This window comes from Embiotoca jacksoni, unplaced genomic scaffold (assembly GCF_022577435.1).
Source record: "Embiotoca jacksoni isolate LCO1_2020_lvr unplaced genomic scaffold, fEmbJac1.0.p SCAF_82, whole genome shotgun sequence".
In the NCBI taxonomy this organism is placed as follows: domain Eukaryota; kingdom Metazoa; phylum Chordata; class Actinopteri; family Embiotocidae; genus Embiotoca; species Embiotoca jacksoni.
This window is the reverse complement of record NW_027185439.1, coordinates 647,978-658,746: the sequence shown is the minus strand read 5'-3', so window position 1 is coordinate 658,746 and position 10,769 is coordinate 647,978. Positions and strand designations below refer to the sequence as shown.

The 10,769-nt window shown below is 41.8% G+C and overlaps 1 protein-coding gene across 1 annotated transcript; it reads left to right on the top strand.

The window, feature by feature from the left end:
• Nucleotides 1-9,370, top strand: kcna1b (potassium voltage-gated channel, shaker-related subfamily, member 1b). The gene is made up of 2 exons (XM_069139408.1): nt 1-143; nt 373-9,370. Exon 2 carries the CDS (start codon nt 559-561, stop codon nt 2,047-2,049), a length of 1,491 nt encoding a protein of 496 aa, XP_068995509.1. The 5' UTR covers nt 1-143; nt 373-558; the 3' UTR covers nt 2,050-9,370.
• The last annotated feature ends 1,399 nt before the right edge of the window (nt 9,371-10,769 follow it).

Here is a 10,769-nt window from a genome sequence, read left to right as displayed (position 1 = left end):
TGAAAACCTACACCAAGAGGATACGGATGTTGACCAAGACAACATAGTCTATTAATATTTCACACATACTGTAAGCTGATATCAGTATTAAACGGTGCGGAGAGGACGGACGTTTCCATCTGCAGCTCTCCACCTCCGCTCAGGTACGTTTCATCCGTTCACCTTCATCACCTGAAGGATACTGCGGATCCTCGGTGCTCGTTGTGTGTCTGAGTGTGAACGGTCGGCCGAGGGAGGACCGGCGCAGCGGGGCTGCAAACTTGAATACTGATGTATGCGGTAAAAAGGCAGCGACTGCAGCAGAGCTGAAGGAGCTGCAGGATCCTCGAGAACCGACAGGAAGTCTCACCGTCTGTTTGTTTCGTCCCGCAGGTGACATGAAGCGTCGCTGAGAGACGCACGATGTTCAGCTCGGAGACGACGACGATGGAGAGGGAGGCTCTGCTCGGCTCCTGGCCTCAGTAGGAGCGTCTCCACGCCGACCCGCCCGCCCTCACCCTCCTCCTCCCCCCGACCCAACCCAGCTTCCTCTTCCTGTCCTCCGACCCACCAGGAAGGATGACCGTGGTGTCCACCGAAAACATGGACGAGACCTCCACCCTGCCGGGCCACCCGCAGGACCCGTACCCGCCCGACGACGACCACGACGACCACGACTGCTGCGAGCGCGTCGTCATCAACATCTCGGGGCTGCGCTTCGAGACGCAGCTCAAGACGCTCGCCCAGTTCCCGGAGACTCTCCTCGGGAACCCCAAGAAGAGGATGCGCTACTTCGACCCCTTACGAAACGAGTACTTCTTCGACCGGAACCGACCCAGCTTCGACGCCATCCTGTACTACTACCAGTCCGGCGGGCGGCTCCGGAGGCCCGTCAACGTGCCGCTGGATATGTTCTCGGAGGAGATCAAGTTCTACGAACTCGGCGCCGAGGCGATGGAGAAATTCCGCGAGGACGAGGGCTTCATTCGGGAGGAGGAGCGGCCGCTGCCGGAGAAGGAGTTCCAGCGTCAGATCTGGCTCCTGTTCGAGCACCCGGAGAGCTCGGGGCCCGCCCGGGGGATCGCCATCGTCTCCGTGATGGTTATTCTTATTTCCATTGTCATATTTTGTTTGGAGACGTTGCCCGAGCTGAAGGAGGATCCCAACGACCGGATCCGGATCGTGGGCAACATCACGGTGTACTACAAACCCAACGTCCTCACCGACCCGTTCTTCATGGTGGAGACGCTCTGCATCATCTGGTTCTCCTTCGAGCTGATCGTCCGTTTCTTCGCGTGTCCCAGCAAGGCGGCGTTCTTCAAGAACATGATGAACTCCATCGACATCGTGGCGATAATCCCGTACTTCATCACTCTCGGCACGGAGCTGGCGGACGACCCGGAGAACAAGGAGGCGAAGGGCGGCGGGGAGCAGGCCACGTCTCTGGCCATTCTCAGGGTGATCCGCCTGGTCCGGGTGTTCAGGATCTTTAAACTGTCCCGACACTCCAAGGGGCTCCAGATCCTGGGACAGACTCTGAAGGCCAGCATGCGGGAGCTCGGCCTCCTCATCTTCTTCCTCTTCATCGGCGTCATTTTGTTTTCCAGCGCCGTGTACTTCGCCGAGGCCGAGGAGAAGGAGTCGTTTTTCACCAGCATCCCGGACGCCTTCTGGTGGGCGGTGGTTTCCATGACGACGGTGGGCTACGGGGACATGTACCCCGTGACCATCGGCGGGAAGATCGTGGGATCTCTGTGCGCCATCGCCGGCGTGCTCACCATCGCGCTGCCGGTGCCGGTCATCGTGTCCAACTTCAACTACTTCTACCACCGGGAGACGGAGGGCGAGGAGCAGGCGCAGCTGCTCAACGTCAGCAACCAGAACTTGGCGTCGGACACCAACTCCAGCCGCCGCAGCTCGTCGGCCGTCAGCAAGTCGGAGTACATGGAGATCGACGAGGACATGAACAACAGCATCGACAACTTTAGGGAAGCGAACCTCAGGACTGCCAACTGCACAGCGCCGAGCCAGAACTGTGTGAACAAAGGGAAGCTGCTCACCGACGTCTGAGGCGCCGGCCGACGTGTACATATTGTAGAAATATCCGGATGCTTTATCTCCATTGGTGCATTTTATTCTCTCCTTCTCCTTCGCATCGATTCATTCGGACGCGTGTGAACACTCTTATTAACACACACACGGTCAAAATTATTATTTAAAAAAAACAACAACAGACAAAATCTGTTCGGCAATAGTACGAAGATGATCAGGTGGTGGGGAAACGTTTTGGATAAATTAGGAACTAAATTTAGTAACTTGTACCCTTAAATATTCTGACTCGTAAATTTCAAGGTCAGCTCAACGTCTCAGAGTGCAGTCAGTCGGTTTATGGATGGAAACTACAATTTCTTAGCAGAAATCTGGGAAAGTTGAGTTTTAAAGACGTGAGAAGTTTATTAGAGACCATCAAGTTGCATTCTGGGAAATGTGGTGTTTTTGGAAGATTGTCCCAAAGATGAACATATCGGGGCGTTTTGGTCTGTGTTGCATTGATTTTGACGGTTATTATTATCAGTGCAATACTAAATTGATGGACTGCCCCTTTAAGAGTGTTACCATGGTAATTTAGCATTGAAATACTTCACGTTCAGGCTGGTAAATTACAATATTTTGTGATGTTTGATGACATTTCTTAGAATTACTTCATGAGATTACAGTTTAATTTGAAATATTTGAAGAATGACTTGAGGAAGTTAATTTAAACTGAAGTTATGAAACTATTTGTGCAAAATGAAATGCAAAAACAGATCAAATAGAGGAATGAAATCAGCAGTTTAAGACTTGAGGACTAAATCGTTGGAACCAATACGATAACTGAAGCACACGTTTTTACATTTTAAGGGCACAATTTACTAATTTGACAAGAATTTATCAAAAAGAATCCAGCTGAAACCTGCCAGGCTTCGTGCAAAAGACTCAAAACTTTCAGGATACAAGAAAATAAAAAAAAGCAAAACAACAAAAAGCCCAACTGAGATTCGAAGAATGCGTCCGACGACGACTTCCTTCCCTGAAGAGACATATTTTTCGAACGGATTACAACTTGAAGTTCAGGTGTGTTTTTTTCTGCGGCACGTTCAGGGAAAGTTTGGAAAACGTAGCGCCAGCTGTCGATGGGAGATTTTCAGGCACCTTATCAGAAGCAAACAGGAAGTGTGCCGAGCCTCGTGGAGGATTATCTGCACCGCTGCTGCTGCTGCTGCTGCTACAGGTCGGCTGGAGGTTCCCTGTTTGATGCCATGCAACACTCCTTTATATAAAAAGCATGTGGAGACTCTCTTCTCTCTTATATCGGCATGCACAAGACGTTACCTCATTTTATTTTTACTTTTTTTTTTTTTTTTTTTCTTCTTCCTCATCTTCTGGATTTTTTCTCTCATTTGTTTTCACCAAAAGTGCACTGGCTATTTATTATTTTTTAAGTTGTTTCACAGCATTTAAGTGTTGAATGTTTAAGGGAACAGGAACACTTCTTTTTCGAAGATCATGGCATGTCAAAATACTAAAGCATTATGGCCTAATTAGCTATGGTATAGCTACGTATACTCAATGCATGACGTCAGTATTAAATTTGCTTGCAGTTGTGGAGAGACCTCAGGAGCTGAAGGATCATGATGATGATGATGATGATGATGATGATGATGATGATGATTGTCATTATTGTCGAACGAAAGGATTTGGTGCATGACGGAGCAAACTGCCAGAGGGGACAAATCTGCTAACACAAAAAACAAAAACAAAAAAAAGAACAAAAAAAAAAACTAAATCAAGGACAAAAAAAAAAAAAACCCGAAAGAGATTTATCTGACAATCTCTTTAAAAAAGGACTTTTCAGAAACTACATCCTCCTTGTTCATTTATTTAAAAGCTTTGATCTTTGATGACGGAGTGCATGGGATCATTTTATGTGATTTGTGACCCCACTTTTTATTTGATTTTTTTGCATTAGACTTTAAAACAGCTTCAAGAAGGAAAGCAGTAATATTTAACAAATTTCTTAGTGATATCTACAATTAGTTTCTAGTGCCTTGAACCCCGTCTCATTATAGAATTGACTAAAGTGCCTCCCGTTACAACAGACAACGAAGAGCTTACGATGTGCAGCTTAACTTCTCCTGCCATAAAGACGTGCTGCTTCCTGCACATCTGGAACTGAAGACGGTTTTAGACCAACACCTTCTGACAGATACGAATTTATTCCACGTTCTTGGGTTTAGAAGTTCGGCCCACGAAAAACTCCCAGTTGTCCCGGATGATGACACACGGTTGAAGCGCACAATAAGAAAGACGCAGCAGTTTGAGTTTGTGTTGTTTCGTATCGATATTTGTCGTAAATCTGAAGTTACTGGAGTCGGACATCGAGTAGAGATTTGGAGAAATGCCATTTCACCACCGAGTATTGCGGTGACGCGGCTTCTAAAGTTCTCCACGCAAATACAATAATAAATATGTCATTTCAAACAATTGTCGAAAAACAAGCGGTTAGCTGTTCAGTTAGCCAGCTAGCAAGCTACCCCGTCAAACACTCGCCTCCGAGTTCAAACTAACTAAAAGAAAATACTCTCTGATTATTTATTACAGCTATCTGCAGAGAAATGTACTGATTGGGGAATTCTCCAGCTAGCCACAGGAATCTGCTAACGCGCCGGATAACGAAACAAACTATTTGAGGAACGGCCAAAGTTACGAGAGGAAGACCAAGATTGTAAAAACAACAACAGCAAAAATACTGAATTTCTCTTGAAAAGCTAATCATACAGATAATTAAAACCGATAAAGGCTGATTATTCTCTGGTTTCTACAGAACAACTTGCTTGGATTTGATCAAAACTGAGGTCACAAGTGCTACATGCAATTTTTTTTTTTAGGATTTCCAGATGCAATTCTATAAAAGTGAAGAAATTCTGGGAACATTTTTGACTTTTGGTCAGCTGATCTAATAAAACGTGACTTCGGTCTCCTCGATTGAAGATTATTAGACTTCGACTGCAACTCAAAAACCTTAAAGTGGTCATGAGTCTGTTAAACTGAGCAGAAGAGCAACACTGCCGCCTTTCAAAACCCGGGACCAAAAAACTCTCTGCTGGACTTCAGATCCGACTCTTTAAAAAAAAAAAGAGAGAAAAATCCGCTTTTGCTGGTTTCTGTGGTTTTTCAGCCGTCTTGCCGTGTTTTGGACGCTTGACTTCAGTTGTGTTTGTCCAACGTGTCCTCTGTGTCACAACGATCGTTGGAGTCTCGAGAAATCAGGAATTGTGTAGAAAGCCGAGCTCCCCGTGGCCGGCGGTCGCGTCTTCGTGTTGGGAGATGATGAGCGTCACCTCGCGGAGGCTCTCGGTGTTCCTCGGCTCGGCGTTACCACCGTTAGTCACTGCATGCCAGCAAAATGGCGCTGCTGCTGTTTTGTTTTGAAGTAGGAAGCACATGGCTGCAACGAGTGAGAGCTTCTCTGCAGGATGACTAAACCAGGACATTTTTTTTATTTTTTTTATTACTGCCGAAAATTTCCCTCCCTCAGATCTGTAGTGTTGCTCGAGTCCCACCGCCGGCTGCTTCGTTACTCGTTCCTCCACTTTCACTGCCGACAGTTCGAAGGAGTCAAACTGATTCGTGAGTGTATCTTTACCCTCTTTCTGCAGCGCCCCCTGCTGCAGGGTATACAAACTTTATTTACATGTAAATACGTTTCTTATGTAGATAAAGTCTGTCCCAAAAATGTAGCTCTCAGATTTATAAGCAAAATATAAGTTAAATAATATAAGTTTAAAAGAGCTGCTGTTGTTTTGTAAATAATAATATCAATTTTAATTGCAACTAAATGGACATTTAAGACATTTATCACAGCGGAAATGTTTAAGAAAATGTTGCATCTTCAATGTCCCACGTTCTTCGAGGTAATCTATGTTTATACATTTAATAATGCAGGTTTTCTAAGACAGTAATAATGGTTATGTGAAGTTATTAAGAATTAAATATAAGGTCTGTAAATATCAGCTTCTGCAGTTAAGGTGATCTTCTCAGTCATGGGAGGAAAAATAACAAATGCAATCACGTTTTTTTTTTTGCTGGATTTTGAGCTGTTTTTCATTCGAACTGATAAATGTCTCCGATACAGAACTTGTGTTTCGGTAAAGATGAGAATTCCTGATTTCACGAGGATCCAAAATAATCAACGCTTGTGATCAAATTCAGTCAAAATCAGGTTTAAATTCTCATCAACCTGGTGAAATGCATGCCGTCTCAAAATGTAGACTTTTTACTCAGCAGCAGATTCTGACAGTTTAAAGGACATAAAAAAGTGTTGCGCGTTAAACCGGTGTTGAGAGGTCCGTCTGCATCGCACAGAAATATCTTCACAAATAAAAGAGATGCAGCTTTGACTGAGAAGTTAAACACAAGTTCACGCGAGTCTGCAGGGTTTTTTTTAGTTGAGCGAAACACAACGGCGACTCATCGACTGAACGAACGCCTGAAAGCAGCAGCTTCAGAGAAACGTGACGACTCACCGCTGCTTCACGTTGGACGTTAGATCTCGTGTGTTGAGCTGATCGGCGTCCCGCTGAGAGACCTGAAGAGTCCTCGACATCCTCTCAGGTGTTCCTGCTTCATGTGGGAGATCAGAGCTCACTGTTCTCCTGTCGAACACAAATCATCTTAAGTTATTGTCTTATTCACTAAAGGCCTTCAGCAAAATAATAATTCACACACAAAATGTAAATTGTACAACATTTGTGTGCAAGATTATAATCCATGCATTCATAATAAATGACCTCAACGATGCAATTTATAATCCAGATTGCACACGTTGCTGACAGAACATTTTCTTCATATAAAATAAATGTGTGTGCGATTGTATCTTCATCAAAGAAAAATATATGTTATATATTTATATGCTGATAAAAGACACAAAACTAATTTGTTCTCTTGTTCAAAGAAGATGAAGATTTTTGTGAACAGGATTAAATGTACAAACAAAACAAACATTCTCAAACGGGTTTAAACTGGTGTTTGCAAGATTATAAATTTATGCACAAAAGTTAACAAAATAGAAACATTTTATTATTTATAAATGTGCATATATGATCTTCGTTTCCACAAAGTGAACATTTAATGTTAAAGGATTCAAATTTCTCTGAAAAGAATTTGTGAGCAGACAAGTAAAAATAATCATTTCAGACTCCGAACTTCAGTTTGCAGCTAAAAACGCAATAAAGCTTGGAGCTGTCAGACGGCGGCTGTCAGTCACTTGTGTATAAATAAGATGCTTGGTTGTGGAGGAGGATTCCTGTGCTCGTGTGCTCCAGCTGTGTGTCATCCACCGGCTAGTTTAAGGCCTGTTTCATAAACTGCTTTTGAACGTGCGACGAAACAATAAATCCCTTTAAACAACATTTAAGTCTGATGGACAAATTAAATAAAAGCAACAAAGGTGCTACGTGTTAAAACATGCGGTCGGTCCGAGGGAGCAAAACTAATAATTCCACGTTTTTGTTTTGTTTTGTTTTTTTAAGGGTGTAAACACATAAAAAAAGAGAAGAAATTCTATATTTTCTTGACAGCTATTTAAAACGAGTGATTAAAGCAAACATCAGGGTAGTCGGTAGTCTTCTTGTGCTTCTAGATTCTGTTTGTTCATACGTGTAGTGTTTACCGTATAGGTTTAGGCCAAAGCTCGAGACATATCTGCACCCGACACCACTGAAGGGACCAAATGAAGTTTTATAGTTGTTTCGAATCATCAGAGAAGTTTAACAGACGGAAGATTCACAAACGTTTTCCAGGCGTACGTTTGGAGAGATTTCAGTTTGTTGTTGTTTTTATGATATTGTTTGATATGCAGTCAACAGGACACGTCCTTCCAAATTAAAAGTTTTTGTAACTACAGTAAACATGATTTACTTTACAAGCTTCCAACTGCCAAGTTCAAAATGATCGGTGAGTTAATTTGCAGATGATGAAGTGATTTATGTCCAACGAGCTGCATATCAACCGTCTATTGTTCCATCTGTGGTTTCATATCAGGAAGTTTGGAGAAATAAGGTTCGAGAAAATATGATCATTCTTTGCCGACTCAAGCCATCGATGCAGAGTTTCTCAACCTGTGGAGGATTTTTAGGTTTCCTATATTTGTTTACTTAAAACTGAATTCACACAACTGCCTGTAAACACAATAAAACTTTGATTCGTGCAGGTTTGAACAGGAAATCTGAGAATATTACAAGATTTCGTCATAATTCATTTGAACTTGTCTCAATTTCCTTAATAAAAGTCTACTTGACTAAATTTTCATGCACTGAATTGATGAGGTGATACTGAATATTTTGCTGGTTTCCTTGTGAATATTTCCAGTAAATTTGTGTTTAATGACAGTTTTTCTGTCCAAAATAGAGTTTTACCTCATTACATCATGCTGTTGCAATAGAGGATGATTATTACAATCAGAACTTTGTCCATATAGCATAATTCATACACTTTACAAACATGAAAACAAAATGCTAAAGAGGAAATAAGTGAAAATGAATTGCAACATTTTTTTTTTTAATTTATTCTTGAAATTCAGTTTGTTGAATTACGTCGAGTTAAAGTCAAACTAAAAATGAACAAGTTGAGAAACTCTGCAGTATTTCATGTTTCACAGGAGTGTCTGAGATTTAAAAAGCCATGATTCAAGTGATGATGATGATGATGATGATGATGCACTAAAGAGTTTAATGAATGAAAATATTTTTGAATTTGTAGGAAAGTGTCATTATATGGAGATGAATTGTGTCGATGAGGCAGTGCATGAACGACTGGAGACCGAACTGCATGAAGCTAACGTTAAAATACATCAAAGCTGGTGGTGATATATTTTGCTTCTACAAACATGATCATAACTACATTGTTTATCTTTCAGAAAGTCATTACGAAACGGTTTCCGGACGGAGGACTGATTAGTTTTGGGACGAATTAGGTTCAGTTTGTGATTTCGCTTTAGTTCGTCTGTTCCCTCTGAGTCAGAAGCCAAAGTCTCGTCCCGATCGTGACGCCTGAAAGTCTCAGTGCTGGACACATGAATATAAAAACATAAGATTATAAATGTGCTTGTTTCCTGTCCGCTGGGCTGATGAGATCCTCCTTGAACCCGGAGTCATTAACATTGCAGTACGTCAGGTTTATTTTCTTTGGTTTGTTTTTATTGTTCTTCTTCTGGGCTCTTGCTGCAGTCTGCAGTGTTTGTCATTTGTTGGTGAGGCATAGTCTGTAACCTATGCAAGGTTAGTCGACAATTAACGTCCATTCTGACTTCATCATATAACAACAGTTTCAATAAACTTTGAAAGATGAAAAAGGACTGAGCTTTTTGTTTATTGACACTGCTGTGAAATGTATTGATATCAGTGCGACAGGATGCTGTGGCTTCAAACATTGTTGGTATGATAGTTAATGACTTTTTTAAATGGTAAAAGAAAATGTTATTAAATGCCTTTAATGTACAGATATTGAAAAATTAAAAATGGAAAGTGGTTTGGAATTTTTTTTTTTTTTTTTTTTTTTTTATGAAAACATCTTCACAGCATTCATAAATGTTAGTTTGGATTTCAAATATTTTCTCAATCATCAAAATTACAACCTCTTGGGAAATGAAATGTATAATTACAACCTTTAATCATCTCGCGTCTTCAATATGTAAAATCTTCCGCTACGAATTAAATATTGAGCCAAATACTCAGAGTACAAGTACTTTAGATTACAGTAGAGTCGACGCCAGGGAAGTTAAGAATCCGCAGTTGATCTTTTCACATTTTTTAATGGGAGTAAAAACCAGCTGAGCAGAGGATCAACTCCAGCAAAGTCAAACTCCAGGAACAAACAAATGTCGGAGTACAACAGCAGCACATGTAGATGTGACCGCTCTAAAATAGTTCGGCATGTGAAGCAGCTCGGGGAGTCATCAGAGAGTCTGAACGGTGATCCTGCTGAACAACTTCAACATCAGCATTAATGTTGCTTCAAAGAAAACAAAGAAACCAGCGCAAAAAACAAGAATCACAAACATTTCTATTGAGGATGAAGTTCGCTTTCACTGTGACTTTATATCTCTGGAATAAAGTCTGTCAGCGTGCGTTAAAACCTGTCTAAGATAAATTAAGAAAGCTCATTATTGATGAGGATAACTATAAAAAAATATGACAGTTAAAAGCAGTGAAAAGGAAAGAAAAACAAGTGGTGAGAAAAAACGGGAAACGTAAAATAAGATGGAAGTTAATGGAGGAAAACAGGAAGGAGATGAAAGTGAGACAAAGGAAAGACAAACAAATGGAAAAGAAAGGACAAAAAAAAGATTTGAATGGAAAGAAAAAAGGAAAAAAAATGGAAGTTAAGAGAAAGGAAAACAGAAAAGGAAATAAAACAACAGGGAAGGAAAATAAAAGCATAAAAATCTCCAAATCATGAGATTGAATTAAATAATAACCTTCCTGTTTGTTGATGCAGTGCGTTTGAAGTTGAATGTGTGTGTATGGTTTGTGATACTGTGGTTGTGTAGTCGCTGTTCGACAGGCTGCTGCGAGTCGTATTCTTAGCGCGGTAAGAATAGCTTCCTGTGACTCAGATGGTCGGGAGCAGCCCACAGAGCAGCGACTCATCGGGACACTATGGAGTCTATAGTGCGTCTAAAAAACCTTCAGCCACTGTCGGACATGTGTGGACTCCAGCAATAAGGTCACCGGTGGACTCGTGTGACTCAC